Genomic DNA, 20,148 nt, shown 5'->3' with positions numbered 1-20,148 from the left:
ACGTTCTTTGGTTATTAGATAGCAGCATGAGTGTAGTCTAGTTAGAGACAGTTGGAGGTTCCCCTTTTTGTGTAAAGAGACTGAAGTGTATGTTTGAATATTAAGTGCCCCCTTAGAATTTTTAGAGATATGTGTTGTATTAAGGAAAACTTAGGTAAATATTTCGACCCATAGGACAGAGTAGGATAGAACCTGTCCTTGATGGAGGGTACCCGACATGTCAGAGAACAGGAGAAGATCCAGTACTGTAATCATTCACGCTTCGTGTTGAGGATCAAGAGGACGGAATGCAGCCATCTGGGATGGCCACTTACAACCAGGAACAGAGAAGGTCGCAAAGCATAGCGAGAAAAATGGGCAATGCGAGATTCAGGCAGGTTCAGAGCCTGAATGTATATTTGCGAGTGAGGAATCCAGACGGTATCGAAATCCCCAACTGAGTAGCATTTGATGGCCCATCTCTGCCAGACAAAGGACTGATACTTGAGGACCGATACAGTCCCAGACATTACAGCGCCACTCCCTGTACTCGGAAGTGTAAACAGGGTCAATGACGGCTTGCGACACGCCCAGCCATCAGGACAACCACCCATTTATTGGTTTGAATCGAACAGAGTGATCACAATTACCCAATTAGTGGGGTCCAAACTGAAGGACCACCCAAAAGAGTGCGAAAGCCCTCCAGAATAAAAAGTGAGACCGCCATGTGTTCGGTCTCTCTTGGACCTGGCGCCCCGGCAGCACCACCAGAAGCAAGTTCAAGTTCACCGCCCGCTACCAGACGGATGAGCCCAGCTGAGCAGCAGTTACTTCTACAGACCCAATCGATCCAGAATTGAACAACGGCCACTGTTCCTCTGACCTAAGCCGGGTGCCTGAAGTTAAGTACAGGTTGTCATAGTCGCTAGGTGTAGTTTAACTAGTAGTGTTTATGTTGCATGATTAATTGTGTGTGTAAATAAAGTACCCTTGATCTTGAACTAACTAAGTGGTTTGGCTCTTTGATCAATAGCGGGTTGAACCTTGTGGTGGTATCATTTGATATCTGGCGACTCTGAGCAATGTGGTATAGATATCCAAAGGAAGGAGGGCAACCCCACTGGCTGCCATATTTACAGTAGGTTAAAAAGGCAACACTTTGTGATGATAATTGAATAATTATTACAGATATTACAAATTTAATCTGTTCGGTGGTTTCCTCTTTCTAGTTGATCTTCTCAGTTGTGTCTTTAAAGTATGCAATTAATCTTCCACATCTTCTTGCTGTATTGGTGTCAAGTAAGGATTTGGAAAATCAATGGCCTTGAAGATGTTATCTTGATCAATAACATGTTGAGGTTGAGACTCAACATGATGTTTGATGCACAACAGTACTCTTCTGTTTCATCTGAACATAGAACCTTGTTCAGTCTGAACTAAGTATGATCTTGGTGCAACTTGGTGCAACAAGTAGAACAAATCCATACCAACTTTGATCCATGGATTGGTGATGAGTTCAGTTTCTTCCATACTTTCTCTGCACTGCACGGCCGATGCATTTGGCAGATTGGGCATTCCTGTCCATATGTATCAACATCCCTGTTGATTCCAGGCCAATATACAGATTATCTTGGCCGTCTATGAGATTTTTCTATACCCTGATGATCCTTGTGAATCTGTTGCAGAATTCCTTGTTCGAGGCATGCAGGAATCACTATCCTATCTCCTTTGAGTAGGAAAACATCTATGACTGTGAGGTGATCTTTGAAACTTTGAAAGGCAGAGCGACAGCCATTGGGCCATCCTTCTTTGAGGTATTTCATCATCCTCTGGAGCGTCAAATCCTTTTCTGTTTCTTCTTTGATGATGTGTAGATTTTGGTCAGACACTGGAAGCAGTGGAAGCAGTGGACACTTGGGTGGCAGTAAGTGGTGAGGCAGCATTTAAAAGCAACTCCATCGTGTTAGCAGCAAGAAGCTGAGGCACGAGTTCAGCAAATCAAATGGCAAGATAGCCAGTAATGTTGAGAATCTCATGGGAGCTCATTTTTGGCACTAAGTGCCATTGAATTCGGGCTGCGATCTCGCCAACGCAGCCGTAAAGAAACACCCTGCTAAAGGCACCCAAAATGACACTTCAGAGTTTCTCAGCTCAAACCCGCCCATTGATTTTGAAATAACCAAGATATTCCCTCCAGAAGGAAATGAATCTGGTCAAAGAAGACAGATTATCTGCAAGGAAAAACGTAACAGACTTCCGGTGGTGCCTATGAGGTGAGCAGTCGCACACAAGGTGGCTCCCGCTGGAAGACTTGGCTTTTGGCCCTTTTTACCCAGTAAGCGAGTGTCGTGATGGGAAGAAAGTTAAAGCAATTGAAGTTCATTGGTTTCTCCTCCGTTGTGGGATGTTGGCGGGTACAATATGAGGCTAGAAACAAACAAAGCCCCGCTCCTGATTCAGTGGAGCATTGTAGTGGAGTGAAGGAGAATATGGCGGACCCCGCTATGTCATTGATGCCCTCCCAGTTGCCGATGGAGCAGTTAATGGAGTTCACCATTGGAGAATTCCAGAAGTACAGGCAGGCAATGCCGGAAGACGTGTCAAAGACGGTTGAGGTAGCAGTAGCTCCCCTTCACGTGGCGATGGAAATGATGAAGCAGTGACTGGAGTCACAGGGCTCGACAATTCGGGAAGTTGAGAGGGCGGTCTCAGACAACAGCAACAAGATTGTCTCTTTAGAGGCAGAATTAACAATACTAGCGGTGGCTCCCAAAGTTTTGACGGCTCGGGTGGACGACCAGGAGAACTGATCCAGGTGTCAGAACCTGAGGGTAGTCGGGTTACCAGAGAGAATCGGATATACGAGCGCCACCAAATATGTGGCAAAGATGTTCGGGAAGCAGGTCGGGGAGGGAGTCTTTGCAAAATCCCCAAAGTGGAATTGGCCCACAGGTCACTGCACCAGAAGCCGAGAGCCGGGGATCCGCCAGGGGCAGTAATTGTTCATTTGCATAAATATTTGGAGAAGGAGCAAACCTTGAATTGGGTAAAGACCATGCGAAACTGTAGCTGGGAGTTATACACCATACGAAGATCCGAGGACATTGGAGCTTATCTGGCCAAATGTTGAGCTGGCTTTAATGAAGCCAGGACAACACTCTTCAGGAACAAAGTTCGATTTGGAATTCTGTACCTGGCAAATTGTGGGTCACATTTCAGGACAGAAAGCATTATTTCAGTATACTGGAAAAGGCGAATGAGTTTGTGAGAAAAAATGGTTTGGGGGAGAATTAATGGTGATTATATACAGTTAACTGGGGTGGGATTCTCCATGGGCCGACGGCAAAATTGGGAAAGCAGATTGGGCGGAGAATCGATCGTGAAGTCAAATTTGTGGCAGGCGCCTGGCGTATGCCAACTTGCAATGCTCTGGCAACTTGATGGCGGCGTCAATGCATTCTACTCTGCAAGTACTGTACACGCCGTTTGCATATCATTAGTAAGCCTGACCGGATATTCTTCCGGGTCTCCACTGATGGTGAATGTCATTTGTCGTTTCAAAAAACAGGCACCGTGGCTGGCGTGGGAGAGAGAAGGGGTAGGACATGCAGAGGCAGCCGGTCATGCCGCTGGCTAGGCTGGCGGGAGAGGCGGTGAGGGGCCTCTGCCATATCTGGGTGGGCTGCAGGGGTTGTTGGGGGTGACCATGGGATGGGCGTGGGGTTGAGGTGATCCCCCCGCGGGACTGGGGTGTCCAGGCATGGACCATCATTACTGCCATTTACAAGGCAGCCAACATGCTGCGCACGTAACTGACCGCCCACCATGATTCCTGGTCTTGCAGGGTGCCACCGGCTGTATGGGTGCCCGCACACCATCGCCCTCACACCACACCCTCTCCCACCACACCAATCCCCCCAGCCCCAATAGCTGCAACCATCCAGTGGGACAGTATTTGGCCCACCCAAGGGCAATGGCCACAAGGGCACCTTCAGGAGGGTGCCAGATGGGGGCCCAGGAGATTACCGCTGGCATGGGTAGTGCCAGCCACCCGTTCCCCTGGCAGCAGAGATGGGCACCAGGGCCAGAGTACCCAATGGTGCCAGGCACCGATGGGCCCAGGATGTGGTGGGCACCTGATACCCTGGCAGTGTGCACAACACCTTCACCCTGGCACACTCAACGGTTCCTAACCTCTTCGAGACACACTCCTGCTGGGGGTTGGCTCCTGTGTGACAGGGGTTACCCACTGCGGCCGTGGCTGGTAATGCTTATGCAGAGGTCACAGACCGACACGGAGACCCGTTACAATGAAGTCCATACAGTGACCAGGGGTGGGACAGAGCGGTGCTTCGGCAAACTGAAGATGCGGTTCAGGTGCATGTACCGCTCTGGAGGGGCTCCAGTATAGCGTGTGGAGAGTTTCCCACATCATGGTAGCCTGCTGCGTCCACCTCAGCATCACACAGCAGAGGGGCGATGTGCGGGAGGAGGTGGATGAACAGCAGTCCTCATTCAACGAGGAGGATGAGGGAGAGGGCGAGGATGTGCAGGGCATAGGGCCCGGGCAGGTACAGGAGGCCACATACGTGTGCGCCTGGGCCGGCGTGCACGGAAAGCTCTGATCACCACCAGGTTCACTGAATAGGGGGACTGGCCAGCCACACGGACATGCCATCCCACACTCCCGGCTGACCACCCCAACCCATGGATACCCTCCCTGCACACCTCACCCCCACACTCCTTGCAACTCCCTCCGATATACCTATCTGCCTCACTATAGGGTGCGGGCACTGGGTTGGAAGTAACAGCGGGTCTGGTCCATGGGAAGGAGGATGATGACAACCCGCTCTGTGATGAGATATGCTGTTCTGCATCGTTGACGAGGTCTGCCTCCTGCTCACGGTAGCAGTTTCCACCATCCACTTGGGTGATCTCAGCATGCGAGCTGGGCATTCCATCACACGGTCCCATCGAATCCCTGGGGTGGCAGAGGTGGGGTCGGTGGGTTGGGGGGTGCATTGGGTGTCGGATCGAGTTGGGACACCGTAGCGGTGAGTCTAAGGCACTGTGCTGTTCCAGTACCTCCTTTCCAGGAGGCACCTGGGCCAAGCACACCCACAATGCCACCTTCCCCCAGCCCCCTAGCCCTCTGTGCCCAGCCCAGACCAGCCAATTCCTCACGCCCATCTGACAGAATACTGAGGCAGGTTGTAACATTGTGCACAGTGTTTAATGTGAACATATAGATACAGGTTTGTGCCCTAGACCCGAATGCTATACTGTACCAACTTAACTGCTGTCTATTTTTCTGGCCTGACAGACACTTGCGCTACGCCTACATGGATCCCCAGGCAGTACATCAGGAGTGGACGCGGCCTGCTGAGATTCCCGCCCTGTGACCTGGATTCCCTTTGGCGGCATTCTTCTGGGGCAATGGGGGCTGGATGGGCGTGGCTGCTGCTTGAGTGTCCCAGGTGGTGTGGTGCCACCCTGTTCTGCCCGCTGCCCACCAGATGCACCAGGGACAGGAGGGGGGAGTCTAAGGCACTGTGCTGTTCCGGCACCTCCCCTCCAGAAGTCACCTGCACGGGCCCCAGCACCTCCTCTTCCCCAGGGTGCCCGATGGCCCCTGGGCCAATCCATGGGATGGGGGTGCGAGCCAAGCTGACCCCTGAGGCTCCCCAACCACCTAGCACTGCCAGTCCTGGAGGCCCATGCCTGTCTAACCAGGGTCTCGATGTTCACGACCATGGAGCAGAGGGATGATCCACCTCCATCTGGGACTGCGCCACCACCTTCTGGGTCTGGACCACATCGGCCAGTGACTGTGTAACCTCTCTCTGGGTTTGTGCCATGATAACCAGCAGCTGGGCAAGGCCGCCAAGGCCCTCAGTCATGACTCGTTGTGACTTGGCAACACTCTGGAACTCCTGTGAGAGGGCAGTCCTGTCCTGGGTCTCAGCCACCGCTTGCACAGTGTGCCCCAGGCCTTTGACATCTTGATCCATGGCCGCAACCTTTGCCCCCTTAGGACACCACTGCAGACACCACCTGTGCGGTGTTGGCCTGGTTGGCGGGCATGGTTGGTCCTGCAGGCAGTTAACTCCTCCAACTTCACCGACAGGTGCTGGATGGTTGCTAACACTCCGTCATATAGTCCCTGGCTCTGAGACTGCATCTCCACAATAGATAGGACAGCTCTTTCCAGAAGCCCGGAACCTGTCCAGACGGCAGCTAGTCCCTGAGGTCAGGGTGCCCTTTGACCATTCGCCCCCGCGGGGGTTTCTACCTTCATCTGCTGTACCGCTGAACGTGTGTGGTGCGCAAAAGATTGAGTCCCGGGATCCTCTTCCCTAAATTACCCAGCCAGGGTGAGTATCTCTGGATTGGTGGAGGCTGCTGGAGACAGCTGTGACGGAAAGTCAGTGTCACGGCCCTGTCTGTGCCCTCGACCTGCACCCAGAGACACCCCGGGGCACCAGTCTGGTGATGACACTGCCTTTCCGTCACAGCTGTCTACAACAGCCTCCACCAATCCAGAGATACTCACCTCAGCTGGGCAATTTGGAGTCTGAGGGGGGGCCATACCCATGAAACGGGGGATGAGATGGTGTATGAAGGGTGGGGGGGTGGGGGGGTGAAGGATGGGTATGAAAAGACCTAATAAAGGTTGGGGGTGTGAAGGGAGGAGTCCTGAAAGGGATGGTGCTCGAAAGGGTTTGGTCAGGAGGCCTGTAAATGGGGTGCCCTCAGCGACCCCATAGCGGGATGTCCTCACCTGAGCGGGGGGGGGGGGGGGGGGGGGTAATGTACATGTGTGCGAGGGATGGCATTACCCGTGGGTATGGAGTGTGGGGGTCCCTCAAGCTCACTGAGAGATCAGGGCACACTTTCAAAATGGCAGCCCGATCTCTGAGGAGCCGATCTGGCCGACAAGTTCAGCTCCTCAGTGATGATAACATTTCTAATTGTGGGCTAGCCCAGGAAGAAACTCCCCAAAGCTCCAAAAAGTGAGTGAAGAGTAGGTGAATACCGATGTGGATCTCACCCAAAAATCAGGTGGGAAACATCCCACCAAACTCACCCAAGAAATATTTTGGTTGAATCGTGTCCTGTGTCTGTAATTATAATGTTTGAATTATTTTGTACCTCCTCATATCCTCTTATTTTTCATCGATTTACAGTGTTTCCATTTAGTTGAGAGTGTGACAGTGGCCATAAAACTTGGTAGTTTGTGCCAAAGTTGCTCAGTGTTTAACAGAATGGAATGTCGTTTTTAAACATGTTCACAAGTGATCATAAATTACAGTTTTAGTTTCATGATGTCCTCTGGCTACAAGAAGTTCACTCATATCAACACAAACAAACTCTTAGCCACAGTTTAATTTTATTGGTTATTTGAACATTCAAATTAAATCTAGACAATTACAATTTAAATCATTGTAAGAAAATCAGTATCTGCCGCCATTAAGTTTTATTCTTTTAAACCATTTTTATATTCTTTAGCCTTCCCCCATTTACTGCTTTCCCCCTCAGTGAGATGGTACAATCTGTAGAAATGGTCTATCCCGGGTATTGTCCAGGCTCCTCTGCATTGGCCAATGAGGGACTCAGATGGTTTGATGAAGAGTTGGTGAAGCTGACAAGTTACAGGACAGCGAGACTCCCAGTGACAGAGGCTGAGATCTGAATGAACGCTCTGGATGGGAGTCCGATCGTCTGTCAGCAAATCCTCACAGCAACAGAATCAAGCTGTTGATTTATCTGAAGAGTCTGCAGTGATTGTTGGCCCTTTCTCCGCTGTCACAGATGGAAAGCCTTTTACCCAATGGGGAACGTTTTTGTGAAGGATCAGCAAGTGAAAGATAGGGTGGCAGAGTGGATTTATTATACCCTCTGTGGCTGGATTGAATATTGTTATTACACCATCATTATTTAAAAAACACCATAAACTACACACTCAGAGTACACTGAAGGTTATTGTAACAGCTGTTATAATGTTTTACTATTAATATCATGAAACAGATGAAGATCCAAACAAAATATCTTGTTAATCTGCATTTGGACACCAGATTACATCTATCTCCCAGTTATTTAGGTTATATGATAATTTAAAGGAGGTGATTTTAAATCTACCCACTTGGTGAAACTAGGTTAAACAGCTCACCCAAAATGGGCGGGACCTCATTAACATACAGGGACAAGGTTCTAGTGATATCATCGGGGACCGACTGCGCTGCCAACTCTGTCCTGAACCCAGAGCCTGAATCTGCAGAAACCAGTGAGTTTCCAAATCCCCTCAGCACCCACCCAAAATTGAAAAATTGAAAATCACTTATTGTCACGAGTGGGCTTCAATGAAGTTACTGTGAAAAGCCCCTAGTCGCCACATTCCGGCGCCTGTCCGGGGAGGCTGGTACGGGAATCAAACCGTGCTGCTGGCCTGCTTAGTCTGCTTTAAAAGCCAGTAATTTAGCTCAGTGAGCTAAACCAGCCCCTGGAGTTACCCTTCTGGAGTTACAAAGAGGCCCATGTTAAGCTGATTATTGTTTTAAACATGTTTAAATAAGAATTATTGTGACTCTGTCCAATTGGTTCAATTGTCTCCAATTGCCCAAATCTTTTCTTATTTTGTTCTTTTTCACACTCAGAAAACACTCCAAGGATATGGAAATAAATGCTATTTGGTTCACTTATTAGTATGGATAGCATTTCAGAATAAAGTGCAGGGGTTTAGAATAATTACAAAACAATTATTGTTTGAAAATTAAACACACATGAATAAAATGCTAATTTCAGAGAAGGTGAAAATAGAGTGTAACTAAAATGTAGCCGACTAAACCTGTTTATAGATCCGGGAGCATCAATATACTTTTCAAAATGTGTTTAGTTTTAGTTGGGAATGTCATTGTCGGCTTTGATGGAAAGGCGTAATTCACAAAGAGCACTGAGATATTCTTCATTGTCAGGATCGGACTCCAAGGCCTTTTCAAAGTATTTAATAGCTTCACATCTCTCACCATCCAGCTGGTGCAGGAACCCAAAAACACCAAGGGCCTTGCTTTCTCTAGGATTCCTGCGACGCCATCTTATTGCTATCGTCTCCAAGTTTTCTCGACATCTTTTCTGTTGTATTGAATCATAATTGACTTTGATTCCTTTCAGAAAATGGGTGATGGCATTTGATTCTGATTTCATGTGATTTAGTTCAAATAACCCAGCCTGTAAACATATTGCCTGCTTATTCTCTGGACGTATATCTTCCAATGTCAGTAAGTGGCTGTAGACCTCCTTCGCTTTGCGATGTTCGCCATTTAATGAATAAATATCTGCCAAATCCAGATGGAGTTTAACAGATGTATATTGTCGATTCTCTGTTGCCTTTTGAAAATGATACTTGCACAGTTTCATCAATTGAGCTTTCTGTTGGAGAGCAGCATTGCGAGGACCTTGGGCTGGAAACTTTGTTAGTTGATCAAATTTGACTCTGTAACACCGGCCCAGTTGATGGTGCAGGAAGTTAGAGTGTGGGGTAATTTCCAATCCTCTCTTCAACAGCTCCATAGCTTTTTCCACATCTCCGGCCTCTCTGTAAAATCTTGCTGCATAGCGAAGCACATATGGAAGATCAGGGGACTTCTGCAACGCTTTTTCAACTAATTCCATTCCATCAACTGAATTGAGTATCTCCCCATTCTGATGGAACCTCAGTTTTAGAGCCAGCAGTACCATGGCTACAGAGTCATCTGGATCAAGCTCCAGCACACGTCTCCACTGCCTCACTGATTCACTGGGCCCTTGATTCTGTGCTGTACCAGAGAACTGCTCCAGTCGGGACAGAACAGTTGCATATCCAACATTCCAGTCTGTATTATCTGGCTCTTCCACCAGAGCCTTTTTGAAACATTCCATTGCATCTTCATAATCTTGACTATTACAATTCAACAGAGACCAACCCTTCTCCCCGTATACTTCAGGTATCAGTGCTGAGTATCGAGAGGCTTCAGGAAATTGTTGACAGATCCTCTCCAGTTTGTCGAGGTAGGACTGAGCCTCTGTCAGTTGTCCCATGTGATAATATACCCAGGCATAGTTTCCATAGGTGACGATGATTCTTTTGTCAAATTCATCTTCATGATTCTCCCTCAGAAACTTTTCAGCTTCCTTTAAGTTTTGAATCGCCCCCTCACAGATTCCTTGCAGACAGTTTACAAAAGCGAGATGGTTGTAAGACCTGGCTTTATATTTCACACCAAAATCTATTGAATCTTGTAATCTTTGCCTCAAATCATTCAGATCAGAGTTTTCTCTCTGTGGAATCCACGTGAAGTGACATTGAAGCCAATCAAGCTTCACTTTCAACAAATCCTCCTGTGCGTTACTGCAAGAGAAAACAAAAATTCATAACGCACCTTGTCTGAAGCTCTAACTTGTCCATGTTTCACATTTGACTCTTGGAATCAATTCTAACCCTGGCCTTTATGGTTAACGCTAGATGATGCAGTGTTGATATTTCGCAATGGTACAGCACCATATCAATCAATTTATATGCCAGAATTCTGCTGGTTACTCTCAACATTGAAATTACAAGTGAATCATTGTTGATATTCCATGTATAATAAGAACATAAGAACATAAGAACTAGGAGCAGGAGTAGGCCATCTGGCCCCTCGAGCCTGCTCCGCCATTCAATGAGATCATGGCTGATCTTTTGTGGACTCAGCTCCACTTTCCGGCCCGAACACCATAACCCTTAATCCCTTTATTCTTCAAAAAACTATCTATCTTTACCTTAAAAACATGTAATGAAGGAGCCTCAACTGCTTCACTGGGCAAGGAATTCCATAGATTCACAACCCTTTGGGTGAAGAAGTTCCTCCTAAACTCAGTCCTAAATCTACTTCCCCTTATTTTGAGGCTATGTCCCCTAGTTCTGCTTTCACCCGCCAGTGGAAACAACCTGCCGGCATCTATTCTATCTATTCCCATCATAATTTTAAATGTTTCTATAAGATCCCCCCTCATCCTTCTAAATTCCAACGAGTATAGTCCCAGTCTACTCAACCTCTCCTCATAATCTAACCCCTTCAGCTCTGGGATTAACCTAGTGAATCTCCTCTGCACACCCTCCAGTGCCAGTACGTCCTTTCTCAAGTAAGGAGACCAAAACTGAACACAATACTCCAGGTGTGGCCTCACTAACACCTTATACAATTGCAACATAACCTCCCTAGTCTTAAACTCCATCCCTCTAGCAATGAAGGACAAAATTCCATTTGCCTTCTTAATCACCTGTTGCACCTGTAAACCAACCTTCTGTGACTCATGCACTAGCACACCCAAGTCTCTCTGAACAGCGGCATGCTTTAATATTTTATCGTTTAAATAATAATCCCGTTTGCTGTTATTCCTACCAAAATGGATAACCTCACATTTGTCAACATTGTATTCCATCTGCCAGACCCTAGCCGATTCACTTAACCTATCCAAATCCCTCTGCAGACTTCCAGTATCCTCTGCACTTTTCGCTTTAACACTCATCTTAGTGTCATCGGCAAACTTGGACACATTGCCCTTGGTCCCCAACTCCAAATCATCTATGTAAATTGTGAACAATTGTGGGCCCAACACGGATCCCTGAGGGACATCACGAGCTACTGATTGCCAACCAGAGAAACACCCATTAATCCCCACTCTTTGCTTTCTATTAATTAACCAATCCTATATCCATGCTACTACTTTACCCTTAATGCCATGCATCTTTATCTTATGCAGCAACCTTTTGTGTGGCACCTTGTCAAAGGCTTTTTGGAAATCCAGATATACCACATCCATCGGCTCCCCGTTATCTACTGCACTGGTAATGTCCTCAAAAAATTCCACTAAATTAGTTAGGCACGACCTGCCCTTATGAACCCATGCTGCGTCTGCCCAATGGGACAATTTCTATCCAGATGCCTCGCTATTTCTTCCTTGATGATAGATTCCAGCATCTTCCCTCCTACCGAAGTTAAGCTCACTGGCCTATAATTTCCTGCTTTCTGCCTACCTCCTTTTTTAAACAGTGGTGTCACGTTTACTAATTTCCAATCTACCGGGACTGAGGAAATGAATAAATGAATGTTATAAAAATAGGATTATTAGTTAAAATAGTATAGATAATAGGGCTGGTCCGATGGTAGTGAGCTCACAGACAAAGGACAAAGGGATTTAGCAAAAGCCTGGTTTGAGACCCTCGGGGGAGGGTAGCCGCATGGTGAGCATGGTGAAAAGGATGCTGGGGTTACAATGCAAAGTGACCAATTAGGATATAGGGCCAGGTCAGGAGGTGTATAGAATGACCAATGGGAAGCTTATAGGTGAATCTTACTGTGATTTTGAATACATCAGCAGATACCCTTTTGTCTTCTGTCTCTCTTGCTCTGGAGCTCACAGGAGATGGCTGTGTGTTCTGGAGTTCTACGAGTAAGCCAGCCTTGCAAGTTACTTATTATTAAATGATACTATACCTACAAATCCATCTCTCATTTTATTGAGCCAGACTACCGGGTGAAGAATTTAAAGATCAACATTTGGTGCCTGAAACCCGGGTTTCTCCAGACGATCACTGGCCAGCTGCGAACTCAGAATTAGGCTGATTTTGGACACGGAAAGTGGACATGGGCCCACAACGTGAGTAGCCTAAAATTGCCACGTTGATCTCCCCTTTCCCATGGACTGATTGGCCTGGTCAATCGCGGCTGGCACGGCACGATCGTCTCAACGAAATCAAAGGTCAGCCTCGGGATTAGAAAAGTTGGAAAATCAGTCGATGTAGGTACGACTAAGGGTTGGTTTAACTGATGGGATGTAATAGTTACGTTACAGTTCAGTTAAGGGTTGGTTTAACTGATGGGATGTAATCGTTACGTTACAGTTCAGTTAAGGGTTGGTTTAACTGATGGGATGTCTTAATTGGGACAGTTCAGTTAGAGGTTGTTTGTGGGATTCAGTTCCATGTGTGTTTTGGGAACTATAGTTGGTTAAGTTAAAATTGTTTCCTTGGACTGTAGTGGTGAACAACGCAGTCTTGAGGACTAATTCGAGATAATGGGGAATTGCTTGGATAATACGAGTGATCCAAACAGTTTTTTGCAAATATTATGTGATATTTATCCGGATAAAGCAAGAGATTTTAGAAAACTATCAGCAACTTTAAGAAATAAATTGGGAGACGAATGGCCAGGAGGGGGCACTAAAGATCTGGACTTAATTAAACAAATTCAGGGTGAAATTTGGAAGAGACGTCAAAGCCTCCAAGCAAAAGAGTTGATTGGACTATGGGGACAATATTGTCAAGAGGAGAGGGATAAGATCATGTTATCAAGTTGGCAAGACAATGCCCTTAAAATGGGGATTCCAATTAGTGAAGGCGGGACTCAGAAAACTCTAGAGGTCTTGAAAAAGGAGTGTGCATTTATAAAACGCGCGAGTAAAGAGAGGGAGCTGCCTACTGGGGCAGACCCGAGTAAAAAAATGGGCTACGTAGTTCAATGGCTGGCCTTGCATTGACAGAGGTAGACGATGACTTAGATAATTGGACCATGTCGGGTAGAGTCCCCACTGCACCAGTAGCATTGCCTGCACTAATTCCAGAGTCCCCAGGATATCATAAATTATATCCAGTTGCTCCTTCCCAGATTCACATCATACCAGCCTCACCAGTCCCTTCGGTTGCGGTTAGAGAAGAAGAGCTCGGTTCCACAAGCCCCGTTAGTTCTAGGACCAGATCCCGGACAATAAGAGAGGGGTCTGATCCTATACGGCAACAATTGCCCATACCACAGGGATCCCTTAAGGCCGAAGTCTTGAGACAGACACATGTAGGAACAAAGAAAACGGGGGGGAATGGTTCTGAGGGGCCGGAACTCCCCCTAGTGGAAGGGAAAAACGTTGAAGTCTCTGACGAGCCAGAGGAATCCGCTAAAGCGCCCCCTAGTGAGACTCTGAGACAGTTGCCGGTTAGGAAGTTACCGAATCCTGACGCTGCGACAGCCGCAGCTCAACCCACTATAGATATTTATTTCCCATGGAGACCCAGTGAGATGATGGCTATTCTGGCTGCAATCCCAGACAGGAAGAAATCTCCTGCTGCTTTCGTGGACTATCTGAGAACTACCATCTCAGTTTACCAAGCTTACTCTCGGGACCTCTGGGCCCTAGTCCACCAGGTTTTAACCCCAGCAGAATACCGCAGTCACCTTAACCATTTAAATTATGCTAGCCACGCCGCACTCCAGCAAGCCCATGCCTTGGACGATGATAGACAGACACAGATCCTGAATGCGTTGAATGCCACGTTTCAAAAGCCCATAAACATCTTTATTATCTTAGATATCAAACCTAAAAAGCCTGAGGAGCCAGAGGACTTTCTGGAACGCTTTAATGAACTCTACCGTGCGCAGTCAGGCGACTTGCTGTATCAGAATGGCCAGAATTCCCCTCAGTACTGTGCTATGTTAATGCATTGCCTACCACCTTCTGTGGCCACTGCCGTGAAATGTAATAACATGAATTGGACAGAGAACGACCCTTCCCAGATGGCCCGGGCAGTCAGATTTTATTGGAAGGAGGGTGAAGGCCAGGAAGGAGGCTCAGTTACAAAGATTAAGACGGAGTACGTGATCAGTGCAATCAGAACTTCAACTACCACTATCCGACCACACCCAGCATTTGTCGGGGTTCCAAGGCCAGATGTGTGAGTATCCTATTTCTGACCCTATGGTAGTCACTTACGAGAATAAGTCTACAGATCATCGGTTTGTGGTGACTACTGGATTGGACTGTAACTTGTTGGCCAGAGATTTACTGTGTATCTTCCAGCTACAGCTCGAGTGCGGGGATGAAGGGGTAACGGTTCAATCATGGAGGACGAGACAACAGTGCTATATTTCTGTCACGCCACAGTGGTGGGCGTTAGATATTGAACATTCACTGTGCCACGTTACACTGGCCTATGATAGAACCGGACAGAACAGGGAGTTGGAGGACAAATACCAGCCGTTAATTGGGACCGAATGGTCGGTCAAGATTACAGCCACAGTCACGGGAAAAGAAGGTACAGCCGATTTTGTTACAATACCACCACATTTATGGCTACAGTCAGCTTCTGTAGGCCCTCACATTACACGTCAAGTCCAAGACCAATACCATGCCAAGGATTTGGGGCCTATGGTAAGGAGGGCAGTGGATCATTCAGATCCAACGGAGCCATCTGGCGCCATCCTGGTTGGGTAGCTATAGAAAAGTATCGATTGAGACCTAAAATGTTTCTATTGTATCTGGGACTGGGCCGGTATCAGCTCATTAGTATGCAGATCGTTTTCCTATTTGCACCTTTGGCTGGGTTTCTGCAACTGCCTTGAAACCGGTTTTTGTACGTGCAAAATGCTAAATGCTTCTGCAATCTGTGTGTCCTTACTATGGCTGTTTTTCCCTGTATTCTTTGCGGTTCTCCATTTTGTAGACAGGTGTCCATCTTAGAGGGCTACAAATGGTTAACAACCTGAAACATTATCAGACATGTCCAATGAGGAGTATGGAATTCGGAACGACCAGGCACTTCGCATTTTAACAATAATGTCTGATTCAGAGATTAATAATGGCCCAGATATTCCAGTCGGGTGTGACTGACACTGACTGATTTAATTAGAATCCAACAACAAGCAGAGTCGTGTTGCCAAGTGCTGAGCTTAATCCCAGTGAAGGAAAGATCATTGAACATTGTCGGGATACAGGGAAGTGACAATTGTCGGAGGGGGAGTGATGAACATTGTTGTCGCGGGGTGTGAACATTGTCAGTGAAGGGGGCGGACGGGTGTTGAGCATTTTCAGGAGGGCGTTGAAAACTGTTGGCCGGGGACTGACATCAGTCAGTGCAAAGGTGGAAATCAGCACTTTAAACTTGCCATGTCAGTGGATCCCGGGGTGAATCAACAACGACATTTAGTCATTGGCCACTCCCCAGAACGGAAGATTCAGGAATATTTACAGCTACTGTCAGCTTCTGCTATTGAGGATGGGACAGGAGACACAGAAATTGAAGCAACAAAATAGTCACTGGATCAGAGAGCAGGACCTGAGTAAATAGCTCCAGATAACCAAAATCCAGAAAGTCTGTCTGAGGCCACTTACTGAATATCTGATTAAACATTCTGACAGTACAGAATTGACAATACAATTAACTTGTATTTGATACAAAGTCTGAGTGGAAATTAATTCAAATTACATTTGAAAGATAACCTGATACAATATTATAAACAAATCTGCCGTTTATCTCTTATTTCGTCTGACAGTCGGCAGTTTTGGTAAACTTTCCTTGTGTGTGTGCACACAGCTCAAACTGAGACAAGAGGCATTTGGAGAGAGTGGGAATTCTGTACAGTGGGGAAAGGAGCTTTTCAGAGTAAGGGGACTGGATCAAACTAGGAAAGAGGAATCTTCTAACTGGTTTATATTAAATTGCCAACAAACTAGTTAATATAATTAGGTGAAGAAATAAACATAAACCAGTGATCGAAAATAAAACAAAGTTAGAGATGACAGTGTGGGAGTTGTCCTGTATCTACAGCACCTGGGAGTGTGTGGAAAGCAGTGTGATCTGTGGGAACCACATCTACACCAAGTGTCTGTAACGGGAGGAATTTGTCCATCTGTCACAGATTGGGAGATTTACCGCAACACTTTGACCTTGAGTTGGAAAAAGGAAGAGATTCGTGAAAGTAAACTTGGCTCCCGTAAGAGACAGCCAAGAATGGTTATAATGGGGATTTGGTAAACATTAATGATGCTGAACAAATGTTTTGGATTGATCGTCAAGAAGAAGAGTCACTATTAATGTGAACAAAGCTGCCAAATGCAGTGCAAATTATTTACCACCTTTAGTTTGTATAAACGGAGGGACTGGGGACAAAAGAAAGGGAGAGTTGCCCACGCTGGGATGTTTCTGTCCAAAGGGCATTCTGCCACTTTGCCAGCTGGTACTGTCACCCTACCCCTGCTGGTTGGTGATACATCAAGTGGAAGGAACGGAATTCAACCTGTTTCACACACCCTGACTATCCTATCCCTCCCACTCATCCTACCAACATGTTAAATGCGGCAGGAATGTTCTGGTGGTGCTCTGGGCTGTGAGCTTACGATGCTCGGTTTCCTCTGCCCATTCCCCCCTCTCCCATTTCTGGATATTGTGACAGAAGTAAATCCAGAACCGTGTTTGTCACCCAGGGGTGAATGTGTGAGTTTCCTCCCATTTCAGAACACTTTCCAACACTGACCCCTGTGCTTCAATTAGTGTCAGATGAAGGACACGATGCATTAAAGAAAGATTTGAATATCTATGACATCTTTCACCATCCTCAGGATGTCCCAGTGCATGTTCCTGTCAACATTTTAAGCGTAGTCACTATTGTGATTCAGGAAATGTGGGAGCAAATTGGTGCACAGCAAGGGCCCAAAAACAGTGGGAAAATTACTAGATCATTCTAGTATTTGCGATTTTGTTAAGAGATAAACTTGGACCCATACACCTGGTGTACATTTTTTTGATGTCGGGCCATGGGAAGCTGATGTCCAACTGAGTGGACAGACAATGTTATTTGTTCAATACAGCATTGAGCATTGGCCTGGAGTTTGTGCTCAAGTCACTGAAGTGACATAAACCCACAACACAGTGACTTAGAGGCAGCTGTGACCACCGAGCTACTGCTGTCTGTACTGTACACACTATTGACACATGAAAATCTCTCTTACCCCATGATGATCTGAGCGAATAGACAGGCTGCTCACTCACTTTAACTTCTGTTGTCTGACTAGCTGGAAGAACAAAATGCGGTGTCCATACATCCAACACACACACATATATATATACTCACCAATCACACCCTTCGTACCATACAGAGTTCAGTGTATGCGTTGGGATTGAACTTGACACAAAGAAATGAAACCAAAAGTAATTCATCAATTGCTGAAAAGTAACATCATCAAAGCAAAATAAGATACCCTTAATTAATGTTTATTTGTTTATTGTTTCCGACTTCTGGATCAGAATATTCAAATCCATAACATTGGTAGCTATGGTGCTTCAGAAGTGAGCGATCCTCCAATTGGGAAGTTGCATGTACTCCAATCACCTCCAATCTGCCCTGCAGGGCAACCAATCATTGGACTGAAAATGAAAAATGAAAATCGCTTATTGTCACAAGTAGGCTTCAGTGAAGTTACTGTGAAAAGCCCCCGGTCCCCACATTCCAGTGCCTGTTTGGGGAGGCTGGTACGAGAATTGAACCCATATTGCTGGCCTGTCTGGGTCTGCTTTAAAAGCCAGTTATTTAGCTCACTGTGCTAAATCAGCCACCAGTGCCCACATGGGGACCTCCTGCTGTGCGGAAGCCTCTGAGTTGATGTTGTCATGGTGATTTGATGTTTTATTTGTGAATTGGAACCACACACAGCCATTCAAAACTCTTTACCTGTCTCTCACAAAACATGTTCAGACACAGCACTCGTGTTGAATAAACAGCAGGAGCTTAATTTCCAGTAAGGATAATTTAGAATAATTTCTGCTATTGTGAAGTTTCTGAATGGAGAGTGGGTTGTTTATGGAAGTGTTGTGGTTTATTCCGGGGTGTGACAGGGTGTTGCTATTACCTGGCAGGGAGGGCAGTAGAGTCGGTGACCTGTCCACACAATGGCTACAATATGGGCAGCAATTGCTGTGTCTTTGGTTCTGCTGCCCAGATGGAGGAGGGGCTGCCCAGAGGAGCAAACCCTGAGTCAGTCCCTCAGTCAAACTGGAGCTGAGCTCCTCCAAGCACCGTGAAAGTAATAGGAGACAGCCAACACATTTGATTATTTCAGTGAGCAATCCGTCCTGCGTTCCCCTTTCTCAGCCTTTCGAGGTCCTCACTTGGGTCCCTGAAACATAACTCGTTTCAGACCTCACCTTGTAGGGAGCTGCCACAACCAGCCGCCTGATGTGGCTGCAGTTCACACGTATCTGGTGATTTCACCACTCGCTGATCCTACATACGGCATCATAGCACAGTCGTTAGCACTGTGACTTCACAGTGCCTGGGTCCCAGGTTCGATTCCCGACTTGGGTCACTGTCTGTGTGGAGTCTGCACATTCTCCCCGTGTCGCCGTGGGTTTCCTGTGGGTGCTCCGGTTTCCTCCCGAAAGACAGGTTGTTAGGTAATTTGGGCATTCTGAGTTCTACCTCTGTGTGACCGAACAGGTGCCGGAATGTGGCGACTAGGGACTTTTCACAGTAACTTCATTGCAGTGTTAATGTAAGCCTACTTGTGACAATAAAGACTTATTATCATTATTAAAAAGGTACATGCAGTGCCACTATCTGAGTTGACAGTTGTGATTGTCAGTCGGGTCAAGTGTCATGTGAAAACGTGTTCACTGTCCCGTGCCCTCCCCTGTGAGGTCATTGAACCTTTTTCTGGTCCTGAGAGCCCTCTTCATGCTCTTGTGTTTCATTTCTCTTATTCAGAATTGCAGCAATAGCATTCAGCAGCAGTCCCTTTAAATTCATGGCTTTAAAGAGGGAAGACTGCCTTTAAGAAGAATGTGCTGTCTGCACAATGTGCTCTCTGTGAATGCCCCATGCCCTGCCTGAGCACAAGCAGAAATGCGTACCCTGCTCAGATCAATGCTGCATCAGGGAATGAGAGACAGGACCAAATTTGCATGCTCACTATCTGCATAAAATCTGGCATGAACAATGATCCCTGTGTTTCAAAAATGGCATGACCAATTTCTATCCCACTGTATCCATCATAATAATAATAATAATAATCACTTATTGTCACAAGTAGGTTTCAATGAAGTTACTGTGAAGAGCCCCTAAGTCGCCACATTCCGGCACCTGTTCGGGGAGACCGGTAAAGGAATTGAACTCGCCCTGCTGCCTTGTTCTGCATTACAAGCCAGCTGTTTAGCCCACTGTGCTAAACCAGCCCCTGATAGCTGGTCTTTTCATATTACCTCTGCTGTATAGACTCTGCAGGTATGTATTCACCAACTTCTCAATCGTCAACACACCCTCACCCACCTTCCCCAACCTCATCAACCCCATCATTCCCAGCATCATCCTGAGGGTCACTGCCTGATAAGAA

General features: G+C 46.7%; 2 protein-coding genes across 3 annotated transcripts in view; one reads left to right on the top strand and one right to left on the bottom strand.

Moving 5' to 3' along the window:
- The window catches only part of LOC119950988 (interferon-induced protein with tetratricopeptide repeats 5-like), a 999,792-nt gene that overhangs the window by 548,717 nt on the left and 430,927 nt on the right, over positions 1 to 20,148 (top strand). The gene's annotated exons all lie outside the window — the stretch shown is intronic.
- LOC119950957 (interferon-induced protein with tetratricopeptide repeats 1-like) lies at positions 7,924 to 17,913 on the bottom strand. 2 transcript variants are annotated; one of them, XM_038773988.1, is made up of 2 exons: positions 17,895 to 17,913; positions 7,924 to 10,363 (listed from the first exon to the last, which is right to left on the bottom strand). In XM_038773988.1, the coding sequence occupies exon 2, from the start codon at positions 10,051 to 10,053 to the stop codon at positions 8,875 to 8,877; it is 1,179 nt and encodes a 392-aa protein (XP_038629916.1). In that variant the 5' UTR covers positions 10,054 to 10,363; positions 17,895 to 17,913; the 3' UTR covers positions 7,924 to 8,874. The 2 variants fall into 2 exon arrangements, with proteins under 2 accessions (XP_038629916.1, XP_038629915.1); XM_038773987.1 differs by lacking the exon at positions 17,895 to 17,913 and adding an exon at positions 17,773 to 17,842.

This window comes from Scyliorhinus canicula, chromosome 16, assembly GCF_902713615.1.
Source record: "Scyliorhinus canicula chromosome 16, sScyCan1.1, whole genome shotgun sequence".
Classification (NCBI taxonomy): domain Eukaryota; kingdom Metazoa; phylum Chordata; class Chondrichthyes; order Carcharhiniformes; family Scyliorhinidae; genus Scyliorhinus; species Scyliorhinus canicula.
Note: the sequence above shows the minus strand (reverse complement) of the source record. Positions and strands in the feature narration are given on the sequence as shown.